At 49.1% G+C, this 26,902-nt stretch overlaps 1 protein-coding gene across 5 annotated transcripts in view; it reads right to left on the reverse strand.

The window, feature by feature from the left end:
* The window catches only part of SMARCA4 (SWI/SNF related BAF chromatin remodeling complex subunit ATPase 4), a 778,095-nt gene that overhangs the window by 674,993 nt on the left and 76,200 nt on the right, over positions 1-26,902 (reverse strand). For 3 of the 5 annotated variants that reach the window (XM_078684950.1, XM_078684972.1, XM_078684966.1), the window contains exons 3-6: positions 21,532-21,667; positions 20,712-21,116; positions 4,319-4,417; positions 335-593 (exon numbers count right to left, since the gene is read on the reverse strand). In XM_078684950.1, the coding sequence (XP_078541076.1) occupies positions 335-593; positions 4,319-4,417; positions 20,712-21,116; positions 21,532-21,667 (899 nt within the window). The remainder of the gene's footprint in view (positions 1-334; positions 594-4,318; positions 4,418-20,711; positions 21,117-21,531; positions 21,668-26,902) is intronic. The other 2 variants (XM_078684957.1, XM_078684983.1) reach the window with 1 other exon arrangement.

Consider the following 26,902-nt stretch of genomic DNA (forward strand, 5'->3'; position numbering starts at 1 on the left):
CTAAGGGTGCTAGACTTGCCCTGCGTGTCACCAAATACAAAACGGACTTGATGACAGGACCTGATACAAGTGCAGGAGTGGTCTCTCACTTTATTGTGAAGCGACACAAGTATGCAAGCTGAGTGAGATTTCGGTAGGCCTGTCAATTGTTTAACTGTACGATAACCCAATCTGCTCACGTTACCAATCACACTGCAGTAAAAAAACTTGTCATTTAAAGAAAGGTATTGTTATACTACAATTTCACTAGTGGTATCTTGACTGTACAAGAGACAAAAGCAGATTAATGAGCAAGTACCAGAGTTACCATGTGGCAATTTAAAAGGTTGCTCACCGATACTCTCGTTCCTGTAGGACTTCCACTGGGTCCAAGCCGCGGGGTTTCTGAATAGGAGTGATGCGGTTCTGCTTTGGATGCAGCTGGATCATGGGGGCAGGTGGGAGGGGATGGCCCGGGGAAGGGGTCTGTGGAGGCATGACTGGAGAAGCTGCGGGTGGCAAAGATGGGGGAGCAGGGGAAGGGCGGCCTGTGGGCTGAGGTGTAATCAGTTTCTGGGGCACACTGGTGGGGGCAGCAGCGTTTGCCATTGGTCCTAAGGGAAATCAAAATAAAGTCACACAATGCATTAGATTGCCATAAAAACAACACAGTTACAGTAACAAATTATATATTTTTACTAGAACACTGATGCGAACAAATCCCGATGCGAACAAATCCATAACCTGCGGGAACATGTGTAAGATCGATGATAATGACAGAAGTTGTTGTCAGACTTCAGGCTAATAGCCCATATACCTACTTTGTTGCATTATGCACCGGTCATTCTCATTTGAGTACTACAGGAAAACTGCTACCTCATAATCAAAGCACCATATTGAGATTTTGAAACTTTAATTCTACCATCTCCATAATCACGACTCTCCAGAGGCAGGATCGAGTATGCATGTGCAAAAATTGCAAAACTGTCCCCATTATCTCAAAACTACATAACAGGCAGGACTGCCAGGACCTGTGCTCCAGAACATTTAAGTTCCTGGGTTATAATCTTCTCTCTGGCGCCTTTTCCTCCCCCTTTAGTCTAGAGCAAGGTACTAGGCAGGGTTGTCCATTGTCCCCGTCCTTATTCCTCCTGGCAATTGAGCCCTTTCTGTACTATATTAGGGAAAATCCTGAAATTGCAGGAATTCGGTTCGCAGGCTGTACAATTAAACTCACGGCCTATGCTGATGACGTATTGGTCATGAGTGAAAAAGCTGATAAGGCTATACCGGCGTTACTCTCCACAATCGAAGAATTCTCAAGTGTATCTGGATACTCCCTGAACAAGGATAAAACTGAGGTGAAATCATTAAATAACCTGTGTGATAAAAACATCCTGGGCGACTCCGGGCTTACCTGGCAGCCGAAGAGTTTTAAATATTTAGGATTGGAATTTGAAAGGGATTTGATAACCACCCTAAAAATTAATGAGGAGATACTCTATAAAAAAATACAAAAACTATTAGATGGCTGGTCTCCTAAATTCCTCTCATGGTGGGGTAGGGCGGAAACATTAAAAATGATGATCAGTCCCTTGGTAAATTACATGGCATGTATGCTCCCCATGACCTTCACGGAGGACTTTCTACATAAAGTTGAGAAGTCGTTCACGGACTTCCTGTGGAAAGGGAAGAAACCGAGAGTTGCCATGAAGAAACTGCAACTGCCAAAGCTTAAAGGGGGCTTAGGTTTACCAAATTTCAGAAACTACCAAACGGCCTTTCTCTGTAAGCAGGGAGCTTCCTGGTTTGCCGAAGACCCTACTTATACGCCCTTATGGATTGATATTGAGAAATCCATTATCGGCAAGGCCCCGCTCTCTGCTGTGCTTACAATGGACCTCTCACACCTTACGACCTCTAAATACATCATGCTTAATACCAAGAGAGCTCTTTTGCGGATAGATCGCGTTCACAACACTGGTCTGCAAATCCATAATTCATCTTCTGCATCTTTATGGCGTAACCCGTCAATTAAAATCGGCGGATCGCCCATCATATGGGACCACTGGTCTGATAAAGGTATCAATGTGGTTGCAGATCTCCACGAAAATAACATGCCACTGCCATTCTCGACTCTGCAGGCTAGATACTCCCTGTTACCGATCGACTTTTACGCTTTCCTGAAGCTAAAGTCCACCCTATCCACTGGAACATTCAAGCTAGCGACGCCTTGGCTAAAAACTATGCTACCTCACCTTCAATCCTTTGGACATTTTGTCTCAAAAATATATAAACTTCTTGCACCAACACCCAACAAATCGATGAGACGCAATGAAGCCAAATGGGAATCAGAACCAAACAACACTGGCATAAGCATAGACTGGGTCAGGATACATGCTTCAGCACTCACACATAAGGTCTCGCCGATACTATCACAGACCAAGTATATGATTCTTAACAGGGCATTCTGGACCCCACAGCGACTATTTAAGGTTGGCCTGCGAGACACACCGACTTGCTGGAACTGCTCCTCGGGTAATGGTGACCTTCCACACATGTTATTTAATTGCCCCATGCTTCATACATATTGGGCTAAAATCTTTGACTACATTGGGCACACGTTTGACATACACCCTGCAAGGGAATTCATCTACATTATCCTGGGAGTTTTAGACCCACTATTAAAGGGGGACCATGACCGCCAGCTCCTGGATCTCTTGCTAACATTAGCATGCAAGGTGGTCCTCTGCAATTGGAAATCAGCGGCTGAGGTCTCTTTCAATGCCTGGAGGGAATGGCTATCCTGTATTAGGGGCACCGACAATCCCGCTCTACACTCATCACCATGGCAAGTTACCAACAAAAAACTATGGTCTTCCTTAGATCAGGCCTCCTTCACCTTCGACCCACCATGAAGTACTAACTAATGAGGTCAATACTTGCTAAAGTGTGGGGTGCCCGCTGCATGAACTGTACTGGTTATAACCTGTACCCATGGGCCTATCAGCCTTAGACACACTGTGCAGGGGCGACACAGTATACCTGGTATTATATGGCTAGATCTGGATGGAGGGCTCTACGGAACTGTGTACAACCGTAGGAATGCAATGATGGTATGTTATTTTGTTTATCTTGTTTATTCATTCATCTCATCTCTTTTACAGACCCGGACTGATGCTTAATTTCTTGTTTTCAATATACTTTATTTTCCTTTACTGTATGTATGTATTGTTTTATATGTACTGATCCATGTTTGATTACGGCATCACTCCAATACGATTGTAATTCTACTGACGCCTTATGGCCGTTATAATTTTTGTTATTGCTCAATAAAAAAGATTTGAACTTAAAAAAAATAAAATAATCTTCTCTCTAAAATGTAAAGCAGTTATCAAATTCATAGTTGGCAACCAGCAAACTAGAATTCCTCTCTGAGAACTAGAATACGAAAGCGCAGAGACAAGAGAAGAAAACCCTGCACCCAGTCCACAAAAAGGCATCTGGCCTGTGCCTGCCTTGCAGCAAAGGTCCGAATTCCATACCATACAGAATTCCAAACATGTTTACATGACCCGAAAATGATGTTTCCAGTATCTGTCCAACTTCCTCAGAGGGAGAGCCCAAAACGCCCTGCCCCAGCTCACCAGTTTCACAGTAATTTTCTAACAAGGTAGCTTCCCTTCAAAAGCAACCTCATGCTCACTGAACTGCTTGAAGAAACATAAACAAGATGAGTGTTTTTCTCATATTTAAAGCATTTTCAGGTAGCAGCTCCACAGTTGTTCCATTTGGCATTTTCTATGTTGCTAAACTGGCGATTTTATTTCAAAAACGTTCTGCGCCAATGTGCATTTGTTACTGAAATCAAATACGAGGCAGCGTTGCCTGAAAGGTAGGCGAAGAATTTCTGAAAGCAGCCAATGTTCACAAACCGAAAAGAGAAGGTACAAACAATGCAGGCAAATAATAAATCTAGGTACCTCAGGCAATGTAGCGACAAGTGAAATGAGTGCGTCACAGTAAAAAGACCGAATTAAATCTATGTCAAAACCAGGATATATATGAAATATTGCTGCACAAATCGGACAGACCTCAACACTCCTACTGACAGACCAAATGTTAATTAAACTTGATGGTTTCAGTTGCTGCAATGTTTAACTAAATGAAAAATAAAATTAAAAAAACAGTAGATGAACTGAAAGCTAAAAGGTGCATCCCACTAAACTTTGTGCAAAACTGAAGGTTATGAGGGAAAGAAGATGTTTGATAAAACCAAATAAAGGACAGTGCAGTCCCAGCCCCAACATCAGTGCTCTATTTCAGTACTGAGACTTACCTTCAGACCAAGGCTTTTGGGGACCTCCAGTGGGCATTCCAGGCATTCCTGGAGGGGCTCCCGCAGGTCCAGGAGGTGGCATGTTGGGCCCTGTCATACCTGCATAACAGAACGTGACCATCACACCACAGTAAAACAGACTTACCTAAAACAGTCTCACAAGAAACAGCATTACAAGCTTCCCTTAGAAACCCAAACGTTTTAATAAAAAAATATTTTATTTAATCAGGTAGAAAAGGCTAATAATACATATAAAGAAACAACCATTGAAAATTTCTGAATAGCAGTCCATTCACTAGTAAAAAATAAATAAAGAAATATTACAAATAGAAGATAGGGATTATGTTACTTACCCTGTAAGCATCTGTTCTTGGCATGTAGTGCTGTAGATTCACATGCTGTCCATAAGTCCACCACCTAGTGTTGGGCTCGGATGATTACAAGTTGCTTTTGTTCCAAGAAGTTTTCTTCGAGCCACAAGGTTGTGTGACTCCTTCTCTTGGTAAATTTGCGCATGGTCATCGACACCATCTTCAGATTGTTTTGCCATAGGTAGGTGAGAATGTAATCGTGCAAAGTATAGCAATGTGATGGCAAAGTTATAGTATGATGTAAGTATATAAAGTATGTGAACTGCAACATGCACTGGGTTGTTTTGGGGAGGGAGGGTGGCACATGTGAATCTACAGCACTGCATGGACAGATGCCTACAGGGTAAGTAATATAATCCATTCGAGGCATGTGTGCTGTAGATACATATGCTGTACATAGATTGAAAAATAGCCCCCCCTGCCCCCCAGGCAGTGGAGCTGCAATTAGAAGACCAGGGAAGACTTCTAAGGGCTGCAGCACCTATTGTGCCACCCTAAGAGGCCCTGTACCTTTACACACCCTCACTGCCTTTGCAGGCTGCATGTTTTGGTACAGAACAAAGTAAAGAGTCGACATGGCACAGGTCCCCTTCCTGTCTCCCCTCCTTTTCGGCGGGTAGACAGGCGGGAAAAACTAGCCAGCCCAGGAGGTGTACCCACCTCTGCCAACTCCACCCCTCAGGTGGGGGAAGCGAGGTGAAGCCCCCTCTCCAGTGCTCGCCATCTTGCAGATGGCAGGCACTCCCCAATCAGGACTTGGGATTGTGCTCACTCCCCCACGTGGGGTGAGCAGACCAAGGGTGTAGTCACCTTAAGGTCAGTAGCTCATTGGCTACTGACCTCAAGACCCCTAAAACGCCCCCTAAATACAGTATTTAGGGGGCAGCCCTGAACCAAAAAGGCAGATCCAGAAACGACAAGAAAGGAAGATAAGAAGAAGGACCAAAGAGCCGTGCAGACCTAACAAGAGGACGACGCCCACTGACTTGACCCCAGCCGTACAGGCCTGTCTCCCCTTGAACCTGCTCCTGCGAAATCCCGGTGTGTCCTGCAACCAGCAACCTCAAAAACCCCGGAGGACCTGCCTGCCTTCACTTCAAAGACTGAATCTCCAGTGAACACCGGACTTATTCAAACTGCAGCTTCTGCCCACTCTTCATCCGGCCCAAGTTCGAGTGAAAAAACACCACGAAAAGGTCACCCCAACGATCCTGAGCAGAGATCCGGCGATCCTGAGCAGAGATCCAGCGATCCTGAGCAGAGATCCAGCGATCCTGAGCAGAGATCCAGCGATCCTGAGCAGAGATCCGGCGACCCCTAACCTGCCTCAAGCCTCCAGCCGACGCCTGCAGCCTAAATCCAGAAGGCACCCTAGCCGCGACCAGGAGCTGGTAAGAAGATCGGACCCCAAAAGGCACCCCTGCACCCAACGCCCCACGGCCTTGTGTGCCCCAACAGACGGTGCCTGACCAACCCTTAACTTCCCAACTTACCTCTAAGTGGTGGTCGCACCCAGAAGTCATTCACCTCCCTGCCTGCAATGCTTTTGCAAACCGGAGGTTCTCCATAGAAAACAACAGGGCGCCCGACGTCATAACAGCACTCTGCACCCAGACGCCCAAGTGCCGCTGAGGGTGCACCTTCTGTGCTACTTTGTTTCCTCATTTGCCCTGACCTGACCTTAACCCTAGGAGCTTTGCTCCCACAACCCAGTGGCCTGCTTGTCAGCAGTCACCAACCGGTGGCCCCCTATCCCTCAATGGATAACATTGGCCTCAATACTCTGCACCCGGCCGCCCTAGTGCCGCTGAGGGTGCAACAACAGTGCATCACTGACCATGGGAGACCCCGGAGTCTAACCCCAGAACCTTAACTCCCACAGTCGTTTACATGTGAACCGTTGGCGTGTTTTCCTTCCATAGGATAACATTGACACTTTTTCTCCAAAACGTTTCTAAGTGTGGAGTTTTGAAAACTGAAAATATTCTTTAAAAATTATGCGAATAACCAAAACGTAATTACTTACCTATTTCAAGGAAATGTCCCAGTGCTAAATCTAGGTATCCAGTACTGAGTTAGAAAAGTAACGTAAAAAGTAACTTACCTGTAATTTACTGAAAAAGCCTATTCATTTCAATGTACTGCATTTGCTACGTGTTGCATACTACTGCTCCCCTGTACATCAAACAAAGTAAAATTTCTATTGAGTGTGTGAATTCATTGGCTGACTGAGTGTGTACATCAAATGATTAACACTGTCCTCTGATTCTGCCTTACTGCTCGACCAAGCTACCACAATTAGAGAGTAAGGCTCTAACTTTAACCTCTAACTACCTCTGGGGACACTTGGACTCTGTACAAACTATACCTCATTGTGGTGTAGTATATATAGAGCCAGTTTCTTACAGTTATTGCTTGAGAATACGGTACCAGTTTGTAGTGAAGTGCCCCTTTTTGCATGGTTACCCCCCCCCACACACACACACACACACACGTGTTGCCTGATGGTGATGCTCTTTGACAAAATGTGCCCTGGGTTCCTACCCACCAGGTACCCAGGGCCTATGTTCTTTTCCTAAAACGAATAGTTTCTTACCTCTCGGTGTAGTTTTGCAGCTTGAAGATCTTTCTGGATTCACTATGCTGTGCATTATTTCGCGGTCTTGTGGTTGTGTCCGGAATCGTAGTCTTTTCTTTGCTTTTTTGTTTTTTTGTAGCCCAGGTGGGCGTCGGCGTCTCACCTCTTGGTGTATTTCCGGTGATGTTGGCACGCTTCCTGCGGAAGCTCCCACTCTTGGGCGCCATCTTCGGATTCTTTTTTTCGAGTTTGTTCTGTTACCGAAGTTATGGCAATGTTCCACTCAGTTATTCACCGCTTTAACCTTTAAGGCGTCTTGTTTCAGTATTGTCTCTGTTTTTAACCACCTTTTTTTTCCAGCATCATCTTTCTGGCGGAGGTGGGTGGGTTCGCTAGTGAATCCAGAAAGATCTTCAACCTGCAAAACTACACCGACAGGTAAGAAACTATTCGTTTTGCAGCGTGAATCTTTCTGGATTCACTATGCTGTGCATAGACTTTGTAGCGGTTTCTCATGTTTGTGGCGGCTGGGTGGAAGATGCGCGTTGGTTATTGAATATGTGTTGAAGCACCTTTTGTCCGACTTGTGCTTCCTTGTTCATCTGTATATCCACACAGTAGTGCTTCGTGAACGTGTGCACTGAAGCCCATGTTGCCGCCAGGCATATGTCCTGAATGGGTGTGTTAGCTAGGAAGGCTATTGTAGCTCCCTTCTTCCTGGTAGAGTGGGCGCGTGTCCCCTCTGCTAGTTCCTGTCCTGCCCGCTTGTGGCAGAACTGTATTGTTTGAGCGATCCATCGTGCAATGGTTCCTTTAGTTACTGGTTTCCCCATGAAACTGTTAGCGAAGGACACAAAAAACTGTTTTGTTTTCCTGTGTCCTTTTGTTCTCTCAATGTAGTGCATGACTGCCCTTCTGGCGTCTAGGGTGTGCAGAGCCCGTTCAGCGCTAGTGGCTGGTTTTTTTTAAGAAACTTGGTATTTGTACAGTCTGGTTCATGTGGAACCTTGACACCACCTTTGGCATGAAGTGTGGGTCCGTTCTCATCGCTACCCTATCGTTGAGTATCTGGATGTAGGGTTCTTGTAGCGTTAGTGCCTGTAGCTTGCTCACTCTGCGTAGTGAGGTGATTGCTGCCAGGAAAGCTGTTTTCATGGTCAGCATTTCTAGGGAGGCCTTGTGAAGTGGCTCGAAAGGCTCTTTCATGAGTTCCGTTAGGACTAGGTTAAGGTTCCATGCAGGTGGCAGCACCCTCTTTGGTGGTGCGATCCTTTTTGCTCCCTCCAGGAATCTCTTAATGACTTGTGATGTGAAGAAACTCTTGCACGTTTCTCCCCTTGTGTAAGCGACTATCGCTTCTAAGTGAACTCTTAATGAGGATGAGCTTAGGTTCTTGTCGAGCAGGTGCGTGAGGTACTTAAGCACTGTCGGGTCCTTCTGCATCTTATTGTGTAGCTTTTCTCTCCTGCACCACAATGTAAATCGCTTCCATTTTGATACATAGCACTTCCGTGTGCTGGGCCGTCGTGCCTCCCGAAGTACCCTCAGGGTGCTTTCTGGCAGTTTCAAATGCGCAAACTCTATGTCTTCAGGAGCCATGCTACTAGGCTCAGGCTCTCTGGCTCTGGGTGCAGCACCTCTCCGTTTTGCATGGAGAGTAGGTCCTTTCTTCTCCCGAATCTGTGGGGTGCACACTGTGTCATCTCCATGATCTGGGAGTACCATGTCTGCCTGGCCCACTGCGGTGCGACCAGTATCAGGGTCATGTTGCTCGTTCTACACTTGCTGAGTACCTTGTGCATCAGCGGTATCGGGGGGAAAAGCGTAAGCAAATGTCCTGGACCAGTCTATCCATAGGGCATTCCCCAGGGACCCCTTCCCGGGCTGCCTGGATGCGAAGTTTCGGCATTTTGCATTTTGGCGTGTTGCAAATAGGTCCACCGACGGTGTCCCCCACCTGTCGAACAGCCTCCTTGTTTCTTGTGCATTGAGCTCCCACTCGTGGGATGCCGATGTCTGTCTGCTGAGCCAATCTGCCTCCACATTGTCATTCCCTGGTAGATGTATGGCTAACAGGTCTATGTTGAGTGGGATAGCCCATCTCCATATCTCCTGCACTAGCCTTGAAAGCGGGGCTGATTGTGTCCCACCCTGCTTGTTGATGTAGAACATCGCTTTTGTGTTGTCCGTCTGCTTGTACAGTTTTGTCTGGAAGGCTTTCAACGCTAGGAAAACTGTCTTCAACTCCAGGTAATTGATGTGTTTGACCACATCTGCTGGTGTCCACAGTCCTCTCACTCTGAGTTTCTCCATGTGAGCGCCCCATACCTTCTGGGATGCGTCTGTGGTGATGGTCACAGTTGGCATTGGTGGCGCCAGAGGCTTTCCCCTTGTTATGTTCCTCATATTCCACCATGCCATTTCTTTCTGCACTGAGTGCGTTACAACCACTAGATCCTCCCAACGACCTGTAGCTTGTGACAATTGCTCCTGTAGCAATTCCTGTAAAGGTCTCATGTGAAGCCGTACATTTGGCACTAGGTGTATGCATGATGCCATCATGCCCATGATCTTGCTCGCTGTTCTCACTGTCCGAGCTTGCCCCTTCCGATAGAGCTGCATCTCCTTCACCAGCGCTCTCGATCTCTTCTCGCTGGGGACCACCTTGCTCTGTAAGGTGTCGATCTGTGCTCCCAGGAAGATTTTTACTTGTTCTGGTTCCAGTGAGGATTTCCTCCAGTGGATGGAGAAACCCAGGTTCATCGGCGTGCTCGTCACTCTCTGTGCGTGCTGCTTGCACGTTTCGTATGAGCTTGCTTTTATTAGCCAGTCGTCCAGGTAAGGGTATACGTGTATTCCTTCCCTTCGTAGGTGTGCTGCGACTATTGCGAGGCACTTTGTGAAGACCCTTGGTGCCGATTTGAGGCCGAACGCCAGGGTTATGAACTGGTAGTGGTCTTCTCCAATGGTGAATCTGAGCAGATGCTTGTGCCCTCTGTTCATTGGGATGTGCAGCTAGGCATCCTTGAGGTCTATGGTGACCATGAAGTCCCCGCCTTGCAATTGAGGAAGTACCTCTTGCAGGGAGGTCATTTTGAACTTTTGCGTTCTTATGAATTTGTTCAAGAATCTTAGGTCCAGGATGGGTCTCATCGTTTCGTCTACCTTTGGTACCAGGAAGTACGTTGAGTACATGCCCCTGTTCCTTTCTCTGTAAGGCACTGGTTCTATGGCCTGCTTCTGCAGGAGCTCTCTTGCTTCTTCTTGAAGGCGCTCTACCTCTTTCTATGCTAGTGGTCTTCTTTTCGTTTTTCTGTTTGTTGGTTTCCCTTCAAACTCTATGCAGTACCTGAACTGTATGATGTTGAGAACCCATTTGTCTGAAGTAATTCTCTACCACTCCTGGAAGAAATGCTTTAGTCTTCCTCCCACTGGTCTTACATGCTCGCAGGTGTTTAGTTCGTGTAACTCCTGGCTGTTTTGTTTGTGCTCCACCCTGGGAGTTTTTGCTTGGGTGGGCACATGGAGCTTGCGTAAGTCACTTAGAGGTGGGCTGTTGTCCCCCTCTCTTACTCTGTCCACGTCCAATTCCTCTCCCGCGAAAGGACTGGCCTTTTGGCTGGTACTGCCAGGACTGCTTTTGTTGACCCTGCTGTGTCTGGGTGTCTGCCTGGTGGGTTTGTTGGAACGCCTGGTGTGATGTTCCTGGCTGGTTTCCTCTCCTCCAGTTAGGTCTTCGTGACGGGGTGCCTCTTTTAGTACCTCTGAACTGCAATGCCCCCATGGATCTTGCAGTCTCGTTATCCTTCTTCAGTTGGCTGAGCTTCTCATCAACTGGGGCCCCGAACAACGTTTCTCCGTTGAACGGGGTGTTCAGGATGCTGTGTTGCACTTCCGGCTTGAAGCCTGAAATCTTGAACCAGGCTTGTCTCCTTTCCGTGATGCCCATCATCATGAGTCTGCTGGAGGTGTCTGCCCCGTCCAGGGCAATTTTGAGGCAAGAATTTGCCACATTCTTCCCCTCGTCGACCAGGTGTTCAGCTCTTTGCTTGAATTCCTGAGGCATGTTCTTCACTAACTGGCCCAGCTCATCCATGATCTGGTACATGTGTCTGCTGAGCAGCGCGTTGGAATTTCCCATGCGCCAGTGCATTGCGGCATTCCGTTCAATTCTTCTCCTAACGAGGTCCATCCTCTTGCTTTCCTTGTCTGGAGGTGGCCCAGAAGTAGTAGGCACATTGGCCCTCTTCCTTGCCGTGGCTGTGATGATGGAGTCTGCCGAGACCGTGCCCTGAATGTAGGGTGGGTCTTTGGAGGAATGCTTATACTTTTTCTCCGTCCTGGGAGTGACTGCTTTGCAGGTTGCAGGCTCCTTGAAAGCCTCCTTCCCCTGAGCCATGACACTCTCGAGCATGGGCAGGTACTGGCTCCTTGTTTGAGTGGGAAGCAGTGTCTCTAGAAGGAAGTCTGCCTTCTGCTTCTCTTCGTCGAGTTTTACTTTGAAAACTGCAGCGGCATTCCTGATGACTGTGTTGTAGACCCCAATGTCATCCGGCGGCGAGGGCCTCGAGGGATACGTGTCGACGTTCTCCTTCGGGCTCTCGGTGTCGACGTCTTGCCAATCTATCTCCTGAGTCTCCGAGGATGCAGACCCGAGGAGCGTCCTGCGGTCGTCGTCCCCTTCATAATCATAGTAGGCCTCCTCATCTTCTTGTTCGTCGAATGCCTCGACGCTCCCAGACTGTCCTTCGATGTCGTAGTCCTCCTCCTCCTCCGTTATCTCGACTACCTGTGGCTTAGAGGTTTCGTCGGGATCATGAAGTCTTTCATCCTGGCGTCGAATTCTTTCTTTCGCTGCAGGATGTTTTCCATCTCGGCCTCGAGCCGTCTCTTCTTTTTCTCCATTTCGGCCGCGTGTTCTGCGTCGAATGGTTCGGCCAGGGTTTTTGGCGGTTAGCTCTGCGCCGAGCCGATCTTCGGTGTCGAAGGTTTCGGTGCCGAGCTAGCTTTCGGGTCCTTTGCCGGGGCCGAAGAGGTCTTCAGGTCTTTCTCCCTCGGTGTGGAACGCTCCTTTTCGGGGACGTTTTTCGACGTCTTTTGCTGTTCACCAGCTCTCGGCGCCGGGGACTCCTTCTCAGAGGGTCCGCTGGCCCTTGGTGTAGCTGCGGGGGCCGAAGTTTTCGGCGTCTTCGAGGCCTTGCCCTCGTTTTTTCGAGACTCAGTCTCTCGGGTGTTTAGGGGCCGTAGAGTCTCCTACCTTGTAAGGCGTCTTCGTATTATCTGTCTCTACGACCGCGTAGCCGTCGTCTTCGGCGGCGGCATTGTCCTCTTCTTCAGATGATAGCCCCAGGTCCCGAAGGGACGTTGGGTGGCCTTTGCACTGCATGCTGGCGTTGGCTACCCTCTGTCTCGCTCTAACTCGAAGAGTCTTCGGCGTGAAGACGGAGCAAGCGTTGCAGTCCCTGCTCTCGTGGTCGACCGGTAGGCAAAGGTTGCAAACCGAGTGCTGGTCCTTCTGCGCGTACTTGTGGTGGCAGTTACGGCAGAATTTGAAAGGAGTGTTGTCCATCTCATGCGTTCAGGGAGCCCCCTGAGCGTGCATTCTCCGATGGACGTCGAAGTTCTAGAAGATCTTCTTCTCCTTCGTCGTCCTCTTCAATGATGTAGTCTCCTGTAGTCCTTTAATATCCTTTTCGTCCAAAAATGCGTATTTTTCTTCTTCTTTCTCCAAAAATGTCTGGAGCCCTTTCCGGGAACGATCCAGACCCAACCGCGGAAAAAAGAATCCGAAGATGGCGCCCAAGAGTGGGAGCTTCCGCAGGAAGCGTGCCGACGTCACCGGAAATACACCAAGAGGTGAGACGCCGACGCCCACCTGGGCTACAAAAAAAAAAAACAAGAAAAGACTACGATTCCGGACCCAACCACAAGACGGCGGAATAATGCACAGCATAGTGAATCCAGAAAGATTCACGCTGCAAAACTGTACTGTTACAAACCCAATTGGCAACTCTGACGACCTCTTAAGTCCCTTGTTAAAGGTACCATGGGTACCTGTAGGCGGTTCGGAAGGAGGGACAGACACACCAGTGCGTGGTAAGTAGGGCTTTATTTTTATGAAAGTCTTTTTCTTTCGCTGTGTCAACCTTTCTCGGGCTAGAGCAGCTGGATCCAAGGTGGTTGTCGAGGCACGGGATCTTCGGGGGCTGGTCCGCCTCTGCCCAGAGTCTCCAGTGTCCTCTTCGACTTTCCTCGCCGTGTCCCAGCGTCACATGTGGAGAAAGAGGACTCTTTAGTAAGGCGTTCGGTGAGTCAGCTAACCTAAAAGGGAAACCGGGACGTGAGGGCACCGGTGATAGTGAATACCACAAACTCTCTCAGGTGTACTATATGTGAGGGGATATCGGGGGAGAGGAGGTAAGGGAGGGTAGGGAAACAAAAGGGAATGGAAGTTTATGTACAATATTCACACGGCGTCTCCTCGCCTTTCCAACCAGCCTGACACGCGCTCACGTACCTGCCGGAGCCACACTCTCCCTTGAGCGTGGCTGGGCGCTGCGTGATGTTGTTGGCCTCCAGGCACCGCTTCCGTCTTCCGCCTTCCTCCGAGGTTCCTCTCTCTGCTCCGTCCTCCAAGTCTCCCGCTCGTCGTCCCGTACTACTCTCCAAATCTTCCGCTCGCTCTCTCCTCTCCACTTCCGTCTCCGTAGTGTTTCCACACCCTGCACTTTCCTCTTCCGGGGCTTTAGCCAATCCGCACAGTAGCGCGTCACAGGTGGGCGTCTCCTCTTCCTCCGGTCCGACCCAGTTAAAGAGGCCTTCCTCGTTTTCTCTCAGCTGTTGTGTCCACCCAGCGTCGGACTCGGTATCCCAAGGGTCCTGAAGCGGTGGAAGAGAGGGGTTTGGAGGCAGGTCAGTGTTCCACCAGTCGGTACTTTGGCCATTAACCCCTTCTTGACCCGTCCTACGGTTACAGTACCAAGGGCACTGTGACCAAGGAAGGTCTCTAAGGACTGCAGCACGTATTGTGCCACCTTCAGAGGCCGTGTACACAACTGCCATTGCAGGCTGCGTGTTTTGGTGCAGAGAAAAGTCGACATGGCACACGTCACTGTGTGCCGTGCCTAAAACCCACTGCCTCTGGTTGAGGTAAGCCATCCCTCTAGTTAGATGCACTATACCACTGGTGAGGGTACAAGTGCATGAGCTCAGTAACCCTACCGTGTCCAAGTCCATTCTTAGATATTTTAAGTGCAGTAAAGCCGTAAGGAGTATATGGTCTGGGAAATTATCATTATTAACTCCACAGCACCATAATGGCTTTGCTTAAACCTGGGAAAGTTTGGTATCAAGCGTCTCAGTACATTAAACCCACACTGATGCCCGTGTGGTATTTAATGCCAAATGCACTTAGTGGGCATCTTAGAGAAGCCTCCTGAAAAACTACCTAACTCTAGTGTCCAGGGTGAGTGGCTACCCGCCATTTGCCACCATCAGACAGGTTTCTGGACCCCTAGGTAGAGGGTTTCCGCTCTCTGGGTCCAGAAACAAAGCACATCCTGGGCAGAGATGTCATGCCTCCTCCCCTAGGATGGGCTGGGCCCACGAAGGGTGAGCTTCAAAGGCCTGCCGCTTGTTGGCTGACCCTGCCTTTTGCTGCCCCCAGAAACTGGCTCCCACCGGGAGAACAGGTGGGAAAACAAAGTGCGGAAGAGAGGTGTGCCCAGCTTTGCCAACCACACCCCTCAGGTGGAGGAGGGGAGGTGAAGCCCACATCTCAGTCCCCTCCATCTTCAAGATGAAGGGGACACAGCAAATTAGAGAGAGATTCATGTCCCCTTCCACTGGAAGGTGGCATAATAGGGGTTTACTCACCCCAAGGAAGGGACCTATTGGTCCCGACCTTCAACCCCCTGTAACGCTCTCTAATTTTGTATTTAGGTTAACCTTGCCTCTTCAGAAACAACTGAAGAATGACCAAAGAGCTGTGCTGAAACAAGAAAGAGGACGACAACTGCTTTGGCTCCAACCCTCCTACGCAGACGACACCCAGTTGATCCTCTCCCTCACCAAAGACCCAAACACCGCCAAAACCAACCTACACGAAGGGATGAAAGAAGTAGCCGAATGGATGAAGAACAGCCGTTTAAAACTGAACTCGGACAAAACGGAAGTCCTCATCCTAGGATCATCCCCCTCCGCCTGGGACGACTCATGGTGGCCACCGGCCCTGGGAACCGCACCCATACCGACGGACCACGCACGTAACCTGGGCTTCATCCTGGACTCCTCCCTCTCGATGACCAGACAAGTCAACGCCGTCTCATCATCTTGCTTCAACATCCTACGTATTCTCAAAAAAATCTTCCGTTGGATCCCCATCGAAACAAGAAAGACGGTCACCCATGTACTGGTCACAAGCCGACTGGACTACGGAAACACCCTTTACGCCGGAACCACAGCCAAGCTACAGAAAAAACTCCCAACGCATCCAAAACGCCTCGGCCAGACTCATCCTAGACATCCCGCGCCAAGCTCACGTTTCCGGTCACCTGAAAGACCTCCACTGGCTCCCCGTCAACAAGAGAATAACGCTCCACCTCCTCACCCACGCACACAAAGCCCTATACGACCTAGGACCCGAATTCCTCAACACGCGCCTGTCCTTTTACACCCCCACCCGCCAACTAAGATCGTCCAATCAAGCCCTCGCCGCAATTCCACGCATCCAAAAATCCACCATGGGGGGAAGATCCTTCTCCTACTTAGCGGCCAAGACCTGGAATTCTCTCCCCACCCACCTCCGCCTTACATAGAACCACCTCTCCTTCAGAAAACAACTAAAAACTTGGATATTCGATAAGTAAAGTACCACCTCCCTCAAGCGCCTTGAGACCCTCTGGGTGAGTAGTGCGCTATACAAATTTTTAAACTTAAACTTAAACCCTACCTGCCTCTCCCGGCTTGGACCTGCTCCTAGCGAAACCCTGGCATGTCCACCATCCAGCAGTATCCAGAACACGGAGCACCTGCCCTGCCTTCACCCAACAGACTGTCTCCTGTGAGCAGATTTGCTCCTCCGAAAGTCCCAACTCAGACCCCACATTCAGCCGAATTTGCGGTTCTGCACCACTCCGCACCAGACGCCCAAGCCGGAGTGGCCCAACACAAGCAGGTCTCGCACGCGATCCGGACCTGGGATCTGGTGATCCCCGACCTGCCTCAACCTTCTACTCGACGCCTGCAGCCTCAACCTGAGGGCCCCCCCAACAGCGACCGGAGTGGGTAAAGAAACCCGACGCCCAAAGACACCCCTGAACCCAACACCCCATGGCCTTGGATGGCAAGGCAACCCTCAATAATCCAACGTACCTCTTTTGCCAGCATTTCATCCAAATCGGAGATCTCCCTTGGAAACAACAGGGCTCTTTGCGACTTCTTGACACCCTGCATCCAGCCGCTTCCTTAGTGCTGCTGGTTCAGCTCTGGTGCTGATTGTTGGCCCCTGCTGTGCTGATCCTAACCCCAGGAGCTTTGCTCCCACAACTGAGTGGCCTGCTCATAAACAGCCCGAACCGACAGCCCCCTAGCCCAATTGGCTAACATTGGGCCCCTGCACTCTGCATCCGGCCACCCTGGTGCCGCTGGTGCTGCGATTTGAGTGCCTCCTTGAGCCTTGTGGAACCTTGGCTCTAACCCCAAACAGCTATTATTGTAGGTCTTTTACAACCAACCCGATAACACTCTAAAAAAAAATTCTGAGTGTTGAACTGACTTTTGTATGGAAACCAAAGTAACTTTGCTTTGAACCTAAAACTGTTACTTACCTTTATTTTGTAAGATCCATGGTGTGATATCTAGGCATATCACCCGAGTAGTCAAAGCATAAATGCTCTTTGTGAAAAGGAATGGGCTTATTCTTTTGTGGGTGGGTAGATATACCTCCCTATGTTATTTCATGTTATATTAGGTCAATTTTATATGGCACGACTTATACCCTGTGAGGGTGTCCAGGCACTGGAGCAGGATCTTAGGTCGAGTGGAGCTCCTAGTTAAACAGCCAGGTCTATAGTTGAGTAGCGAAGAGGTAGCCCTCATGTGTTGGGAGTTCATTCCAGGTCTTGGCGGCGATGTAGGAAAAGAAGCACCCTCCTGACTTGTTTCTGTGGTTGTGGGGGACATATGCGGGGTGACTGAGGCTGAGAGTAGCTGTATGGTTAGATAGTAGAGTTGAAGTCAGTTGTTGAGGTACGCAGGTCCAGTGTTGAGTAGGGCTTTGTAGGTGAGGATGAGTACCTTGAATTGGCATTCTTTCTGGATTGGTGGCCAGTATAGTTCGCTATGGTGGGGCGTGATGTGAGCGCTACTGGGGACTTCTGGGATGAGCCTGGCAGAGGTGTTTTGTATGGTCTTGTTTGAATGAGTGAATGAATAAGTTGGTTGGAGATGCTGATGTAGAGTGCATTGCCATAATCAAGTCTGCTGGATATGAGGGCCGGGGTGAAAGTGCGTCTCATGTGCATTGGAAGCCATCTCAACATTTTGCGGAGCATTTGGAGAATTAGGAAGCAGGATGAAGTCACTGCGTTTACCTGTTTATTCACAGTGAGTTTTTAGTCAAGGATGATACCGAGCTTTCTGGCGTGGTCTGTGGGGTGGGCATGGGTTCCAGTTCAGCTGGCCACCAAGAGGAGTCCAATGGGGAGTTCCGGTTTCTGAAAATCAGGATCTCTGTTTTGTTGAGTTTTAGGCAGCTCTCCCTCATCAGTTGTCCACGTTAGTCATACAGCAGGAGAAGTGGGCCCTAGTGGAATTGTTGTAGTGAGTGAGGGACAGGATGAGCTGGAAATCATTGGCATAGGGGAAAATGTTGATATTGTGAGTTCTTATAATAAGGGCGAGAGGTGCCATGCACACGCTGAAAAGGGTTGGCTGAGGAGGGATTCTTGGGGGACTTTGCAGACAAGCACCTTGGGTTCAGAGGTTTAAGGGGGAGTCTTACCCGTTGTGTTCTGTCAGAATAAGGCAATTCATGTCAGGGCAGGTCCTTGAATTCCTGAGTCATGAAGTCTAGCAATGAGAATGCTGTGGGATACAGTGATGAAGGCTGCTGAGAGATCGAGGAGGATGAGAGCGGCGGTTTCCCCCTCTGTCCATGATGGTTCTGATGCCACCATTTGCTGCCAAGAGGGCAGTTTCCATGCTGTGGTTGCAGCGGAATCCAGACTGAGTGATGTCCAGGAGGTGCTGTTCTAGGAATTGCTACACGGTGACCAAATGATGCGATTCTCACAAAACATATCAATGAGAATATGCACACCAGGCAAAACTCTAAAGGGTATCAAGTTTACCATCAGTCCAGCTCAATCCATAAGGTGGGAAAACGAAAATTATAATTCCACCATCTTGGTTTTTGGTGGAATTAGGTCCCCTCGGTCAGGGTTATGCCCACTTACCACAGGAAGTTGTCATATAGGAGAGTGTAGTCACCCTAAAGGTGAGTAGCCCATTGGCTAATACCTGTCACTCCCCTTAACGCCCCTAAATTGAGTATTTAGATGGCACCCCAGATGCCAGGTACTCAGATTGGACAGACCCGAAAGAAGAGACGCAAAAACTGAGAACTAAAGACCTGCTGTGGACTTTTAGGCACCCAACCTGCCTGCATCATTCTCTCGACAATCCTGAAGAAAACCGACTCGTCCTGCAGCTGAGCCTCTACAAAGAAGCCCGGTGGACTGCCAACCCTTCACAAATTGCTAGCAATCTCCCTTGGAGTAGAGGAGCTACTCCACAGCAGTTTGCAGTCACCAAAACAGCAGAGTCCGGTTTACTGTGCTGCTGTTCCCTGGTCGCACCGACGCAGCAGCCACCCAGAAAGAGGTCACCAAGTTCTGGAAGGTTAGATCTATCTGCACACAAAGTGAGAAGATGCCAGGACTAACTGTTGAGGGACATCAGCACAGCAGAGACCCACTTCCAGAGTGGCCCAGCTGTTCTGAATTTTGCAACTTCAACTGTCGAGATCGACAACCGCAAGGACCTGCAACGCACCAGCCCAGCCGACCTAACTCCTCTGCACCCAAGTGCCTCGGTCCAGGTTCTCAAGAACCGACTGTGCTGCCTTGCTCCCAGGACCTTTGTGAAATGAGACACCCGTTGGGAGCTTCCGGACTTGTCCCCAAGTCCCTCTGTGCAGCCTGTTTGCAGGTGTCCCCCCTTCTTCTTTGCTATAGTGCCTAAGGCTACCAACCTAACCAGACCCTCTGCACCTGGAAGCCCCAAGGCAGGTAAACTCTAACCCCTGGAGGTACTTAAAACCTTGCCCCCCTACCATCTTAAGTCACAAATGAGACCCCCCCCCCCCCGGAAACCTACTTCAAGTACCTGTGTACCATATAGGTATTTTTCTCCCATATGAAAGCATTATGCGTAAAGATGCATTTAAGTTTACATTTTACTTACTTGTGAAAGTCAATATTTTGAAAAGTATTTACTCGCTTACGAAGTTCTTGGTATCAAACTTTATATACAAATACGAGTTCTTTTTCTAAGTTGGTCTTGGATTTATTCTTTGAGTGTGTGTCTCATTTATTACTCTGGGAGTACAAGAAATAATTAGCACTACCATCTGCGCAGCCTAAACTGCTCGCCCACACAACCACAAAAGAGCATTTAGTGTCACCATTTTTGCCTCTGAAAACCAATAAGGGTTGCCTGGACTCTCTGCACAGTGTACCTCGTTTTGGTGCACTATATAGAGAGGAACCAGTTGCACAAGTTCCATTACACAAGAGGAGCAATGAAGCACAGAAGGCGCCCATGATTGCCTCACTCACAGAAGAGATGCATCACAGCAACGGTGCAATCTTTACAATACATCATTAGCACAGTACAGGCAGCAGTTGGTGCATTCCTTGTAGAAAGAATATGTAGAACATGAGCAGCAGCAGTGAGAGCCATCCCCAGAATAAGTGAAGGCACTACATGAATAGCATCAGTGGGTCTACAGAAAGCAGCAAAGCATGCTTCTACATACAATAAAGATACAACTGAACAGTCATAAATCTTGGCAAAAAAAACAACAAGGACAGCGCAAGTAGCATAAGTCAAGTTTCAATCACACACCCAACAGGAGCAGCACAGGCAGAAGTTTATCAAGCCTCCAGCACACATCAATGCAGGCTTCATACATTGGTCTTTAAGCCGACCTTCAGGATAATCATGAGGAGATCCAATTCTACGTTAAAACCTGTAACTTGGTTGATTGGACTGCCAGAAATCCCCCGTGGACAACACGACAAGCTAATATACAATTACAGCATCCTGTAATATGGGTCACAACTGGCAGGTAAGCTAGTCAGAGCTCTGTCACTGCTGCTCCACAGCACACTTAGGCTTCAGAGTAAGCGATGTACTGACATGCAGCTAAGGTAGGTCTTACCGTGAGGTCTGTTGTAGCTGGGAGGTACTTGTCCAGGTCCAGAGGGGGGTCCAGGTCCTGGCACAGGACCAGGTCCCGTCCCTGGGACTGAGGGAGGAGGTAGTGTTGGCATCTGCGGCTGCATTCCTGGCACTGGCCGCTTGCCCTGTACCGCCGTCTGCAGGTGGTCCGGCAGGGCCTGGCCTCGAGCAAGCATCTTGTAAGCCATGATTTGCGCCCGCAGCTGGTGCAGTTGATTCTGATTGAACGGGGTGGGGCTGCGGCTCTGCTGTCCCAGAGCCTGTGGATCGGCAGGTTCCAGGGGCACCCCCACAGGCCCAGCAGACATTGGTGGACCAGAAGGAGGACCATTAGCAGGAACCGGACTTGAAGAGTGATCAGAGCCCCCAAGGGGTGACGGATAACCTGGACACAAGATCACGTATGTTAATAAAAAGATTGGGAGCTCAATCCTCCAAGTCTATCTTTAAAAACACAATTGTAAAACTAAAACAGAGCCTTTAAAATGGTAACAACAGAGAAGTATGCCAATTGACAGGGTACAAAGCAAAGTTTGCGTGTGGGATTAATATGCGTCTTTCAACATTTTATTAATTGGTCACCAGGGAGACTGAGCAGGGATCAATCCCCCTTCTATTAAGGCCCCGGAAGGGAAGGTCAATGGCTCAGCCCCAACACTGCCTAAGAACTTCGTGCTGTGCTCCCTACTATTCAGTCAAAACAACTGCTGCTCTCCAATGGTCAACCTTTATAGTACTAGCGACAAAGAGGCTAGTAGCAGCCGAAGCTAATGTAGTAAGAAAAAAAAAAAAGGACTTACCCTGAGAGTGTTGATCCATGGGGCTGGGCGGAGGACCCATACCGACGTGTGGTCCTGGCCTCATACCCAGGCCTTTCATCTGTGCATAGCGAGAATCCTCTGGCATCCCCTTCTCGTGCATGGGGTCCACAGGCTGCTGGAAGAAGAGAGACAGCAAAACACATGAAAACGATGCACTGATGGAGTTATCAGATGCCCGGACTCAAAAGAACATGAACAGTACTCAATGAGACAAGACTGTACAAAGATAAACAAGGGCACACAGGTTGGAATGCTACCCGAGCTATTAGCAGTAGTAAGCCAAAATGCAAGAATTCCTTCCATCACCTTTTGAATGTTTGGTGCATTAACCATAACCGTGTTGAAAAATAAAATTTTAAAAAGCAAGGACAGGGTGTAAGAAAGTGGCTCTGTATATACTGGACCAAAGTAAGGTACAATGTGCACAGAGTCCACAGTCCCCAGAGGTATGGCAGTGGTTAAAGTTAGATATAACCTCACTCTCTAAAGTGGTAGCTTGGTCGGACAGTATCAGAGGACAGTGTAAAGTAAATGGTCTGACACACTCTAGAACTGAACTCTAGGCCCATTGTTTTGTATCAAAAGATATTGTTGTTTTATTTTAGAACCAACACGGTATCAAAATATACTTTTCTCAATATGAGTGACTTTAGGTAATTACTTTGCAAATAAGCGATAGGCTTTGTAAGGACAATAGCTTCAGTGGTTGCAATAGGCAACACAATTTCAAACACAATTTAACATTGAGCTCAATGGGTTTTTCTACATAAATGCAATCGATTACTTTATGGATTACTTTTCTAACCACAAGACTGGATCCTAGATTTAGTCCTGGGACATAGGCTGTAAACAGTTAAATAAAAGCGTTTTGGTTACAGTAGTGATTTTTAAAGAATATAATTGTATTTTCAAAGTTGATACTTAGGAACTTTTCAGTGAAACCCAAGCAATGTTATCCTATGGGAGGAAATTCAAGTTACTGGTAAGTACAGTTATAATTACTTTTTCGGTTCAGTGCTGGGCTGAAAGGTGCAGCACTGGCTTCTCTCCTGATCACAGTTCAGTGAATCGGAATTCGTTATTCGGCTGATTTTAAATGAATATTTTAAAGTTTCAAAACTCCACACTTAAAAGAATTTTCAGTCAATGTTAACCTATGGAAAGAAAATGAGTTATCGGCTTTTAGGTAAGTACTCGACTGGTAGCGTTAAGGTTTGGGGCATAGACTCAGGGGTCTCCCAGGGTCGGAAAGGTACAGTTATTGCACCCTCAGCAGCACAGGGGCAGCCGGGTGCAGAGAGAGTAGGCCCAATGCAATCCTATGGAGGGTAGGGGAACTTCGGTTGGTGGCTGGTGGCTGCAAGCAAGCAGGCCACGCGGCTGTGGGAGCTGAGCTCCTGGTCACTTACTCAGGGCAAGTGGGGAAGTAAAGTAGGGTAGTAGTTGAGTTGCACTTCCAGCGGCACTCGGACGGCTGGGTGCAGGGTGCTTTTGAGCCGTCGGGTGCTAAAGGTTATCCAATGGGAAAGTTAAAAAGTGAACAAAGGCTTCAGGGACGGAGATTCTTCAGGTGCGACCACCACTTCAAGAGGTAAGTTGGGATCTTGGAGAAGAGGTAGGTACCACAAAGGAAGGCACAGGGGGCCGCAGGATGCCGGGTGCAGGAGTGTCTTTAGGTGTCGGGAAATCTTATGCACAGCTGGTCGCGGTTGGAGGGGTCCCTGGTTCTGAGGCTGCAGGCGTCGTCTGGTTTGTTGAGGAGGGTCTTTGGGCATGGACTCCGGGTCACAGTCGCCGGGGGGACGTCCTCGTGGTCTTGGATCACTCAGGCACAGGCCGGGCTCGGAGGGTGCAGGGTGGGCTGGATTCACGGTTCCTGGCTGGCACCAGGGGTATTGCTGTTTGAGCAGAACTACTGCTCGTGGGAGTCCCAGTCTTTTTAGAGGTTCAAGGCTGGCAGGTCCTCTGGGGGTTTTGAGGTTGCTGTCCGCAGGAGACGCCGAAGTTTCGCAGGTGCAGATTCAAGAATAAACAGGCCTGTAGGGTTCTGGGGCAAAGTCAGTTGGTGTCGTCCTCTTGTTAGCAGCTGCACGGTAGGTCTTATTGTTTCTTGTTGTTGTAATCAGGATCTGAGGAAGGAAAGTTCTGGGTGCTTCTAAATACTAAATTTAGGGGCGTTACAGGTAGGGCAAGGGCAGGTTCCAATGGGTCCCTGTCCTGGTGTGAGTACACCCCCTAGCCTGCTCCTCTCCTGTGGGAGGGGGCAGGAGACTAGCTCTGATTGGGTAGGGCTCCCCATCCTGAAGATGGCCGGAGCGCGGAGTTGAGCTTCACCTCGCCTCTCCCACCTGAGGGCTGGAGTTGGCAGAGGCTGGCACACTCCAGTTCCTCTCTTAGGGTTTCCTGCCGTTCTTCCCGCCAGAGTTAGGGTCAGAACCGGTGGGGGACAGTTGCTGAGTACAGCAAGTGGCCTGGAGAAGCTAACACAGGAGGCAGGTCTTTGAAGCTTCCCCTGCCCATCCTGGGGGAGGAGGCTTGGCACCTCGTCCCAGGATGTGCATTGTGTCAGGCCCCCGAGAGAGGCAGAATCTCAACCCAGAGGTTCATAAACATATCTGGTGGTGGCAGCCTTGGTAGCCACGCAGTCAGGACACTGGGAGTTGGTTAGGTTTCAGGGGGGATCTCTAAGATTCCCTCTGGTGTGCATTTTACATTAGGTTTAATGTGCTGAGAAGTTTGATATCAAAGTTCTCAGTTTTAAGTGAAGCCATCATGGTGCTGTGGCGTTCGTAATGACGACCTCCCAGCATCATATACTCTTAATGGCAGCACTGCACTTACAGTGACCAGGAATGGCCCTGGGTACTGTAAGGGCACAGGGCTCATGCACCTGTGCCCACACAACTGGCATAGGGCACCCAGCTAGAGGGGTGACTGATGGATGCCAGGGCAGTGGGCTCGTGAGCATGGCACACAGGGATGTGTGCCATGTCGACTCTTTGTTTGGTTCTGCCCCTAGACACTCAGCCTGCAAAGGCAGTGTGTGGGTGTCAGGGGACAGGGCCCTTAAGGGTTGCACAATAAGTGATGGAGCCCTTAGGGGTCTTCTCTGGTCACAATGCCCTGGGTACCTAGGGGACCATTTAACAGGGACTGACAGGTGGCCAGGGAAGCCAATTGGGTTTCAGTTTCAACACAGTTTTAGGGAAGGAACACAGGCCCTGGGCACCTGATTGGCAAGAGCCCAGGGCACACTCAGTCAAAGCACATCAGCAATTCAGCAAAAAGTGGGGGCAAACTGTGAGAAAGTGACTCTATATATACTGGCCAATAATGAAGTACAGTGTGTATTGTGACGATAAACCCCAAAGGTATAACAGAGGTTAAAGTCAGGACTGACCTTACTTTCCAAAGTGGTAGCTTGGTCGAGTAGTAAGGCAGTACCAGAGGGCAGTGCAAAGCATTTGTTGTACACACTCAGTCGGCAAAGGATTTCACACACTCAAAGACTGAACTCCAGGCCAATGGTATTTATATCCAAAGATATAGTAGTTTTATTTTTAGAACCAACAGGCATAAAAATATACTTTGCTAGATAGGAGAACTCTCATGTAATTACTTTGCAAGGAAGCAATAAAGCTGGTGAACAAAATAGGTACAGGAGTTGCTGAAGGCAACTCAAGTCTAGACACTTTAGCATTGAGCTCAATGGATTGTTACCATAAAAGTACAGTTGATTACAGTACAGATTACTTTAGTAGTTCCAGGACTAGATCCTAGATTCAGTCCTGGGGTCTAAGCTGAAACCAGATTAGCAAAAACGTTTTAGTTACTGTGGTGAATTTTCATGAATATAAAGCTGTTTTAAAAGTGCACACTTAGAAAACTTTTCAATGACAATCTGGCAATGTTATTCAATGGGAGAAAATTCAGGTTGCAGGTAAAGTATGATCGCGTTACTTTTGTAATACAGTACTGGACTTCTAGGGCCAGCACTGGGGTCTGAACTTAAAACAGGTAGGTAATTGCGTTTCAGTATTTCATATGATTTTTAAGGAATATTTCAAGTTTTCAAAAGTAGGCACTTAAAAGAAATTTCATAGAAAAGCATACAATGGAGAAAGTACAGATTACTAGCAAACCCGGTAAGGATTACTTTTGCGGTTCAGTACTGGGCTGCAAGGTACAGTACTGGCTTCTCGCCTGCATGCAGGTGGGTACTTTGGAATTCGGACTTCGGCTGATTTTATATGAATATTTGCGGTTTTCAAAACTTCACACTTAGAAAATTTTCGAGTCAGAATGGGTCAATGTTATCCAATGGCAGGTAAGTTGAGTTACCGGTTTTCAGGTGAATACTTGGCTGGTGAAGTTAAGGTTCCGGGTATAGACTCAGGGGTCCCCCAGGGTCAGGTAAGTACAGTCGGTTCCACCCCAGCAGCGCAGGGCCGGACGGGTGCAGAGATAGGTAGGCCCAATGATATCCAATGAGGGAAAGGGGGCCTTCGGTTGGTGGCTGCTGGCTAGCAGGCCACGCGGCTGTGGGAGCTGGGCTCCTGGTCACTTGCTCAGGGCAAGGGGGGGGGGGGGGGGGGGGGAGTATGATAGGACAAAGGTGGCACAGCCAGTGGCACTCCGGCGGCTGGGTGCAGGGTGCTCTTGAGCCGTCAGGCGCTCAATGTTATCCAATGGGAAAGGTCAACAAGGAACAAATGCTGCAGGCTCGGGGACAGAGACTCTCCAGGGGCGACCAGCACTTCGAGAGGTAAGTTGGGATCTTGGAGCACCCCAAAGGGAGGGCTGTAGGGCGCCGGGTGCAGGGGTGTCTGTGGGTGTCGGAAAAGCTTACCCTCGGCTGGTCGCGGTTAGGGTGGCACCTGGTTCTGAGTCTGCAGGCGTCGGCTGGTTCGTCGAGGAGGGTCTTTGGGCACTGCACTTCGGGTCCCAGCCGCCGGGGGGACGTCCTCCTGGTCTTGGTTCGGTTGGGCTCGGCCCGGGCTCGGCGGGTGCAGAGTGGGCTGGTCTGGAGCTTCCTGGCTGGCACCAGGTGGGTTGTTGCAGCAGAGACTCTGCTGATGGGAGTCCCAGTCTTTAAGAGGGTCAAGGCAGGCAGGTCCTCCGGGTGTCCCAAGGTTGCTGTCCGCAGGAGTCGCCGGGATAAGGAAGGAGCAGGTTCCAGGATTGACAGGCCGGTAGGGCTGGGGACAAGTCAGTTGTTGTCGTCCTGTTAGCAGCTGCACGGCGGGTCTTCTTCTTCTTGATCTTCTTTTCGTATCAGGATCTGAGGAAGGAAGTTTCAGGGAGCCCCTAAATACTGAATTTAGGGGCGTTACAGGTAGGGCAAGGGCAG

The sequence above is a fragment of the Lissotriton helveticus genome, chromosome 1_1 (assembly GCF_964261635.1).
Source record: "Lissotriton helveticus chromosome 1_1, aLisHel1.1, whole genome shotgun sequence".
NCBI lineage: Eukaryota > Metazoa > Chordata > Amphibia > Caudata > Salamandridae > Lissotriton > Lissotriton helveticus.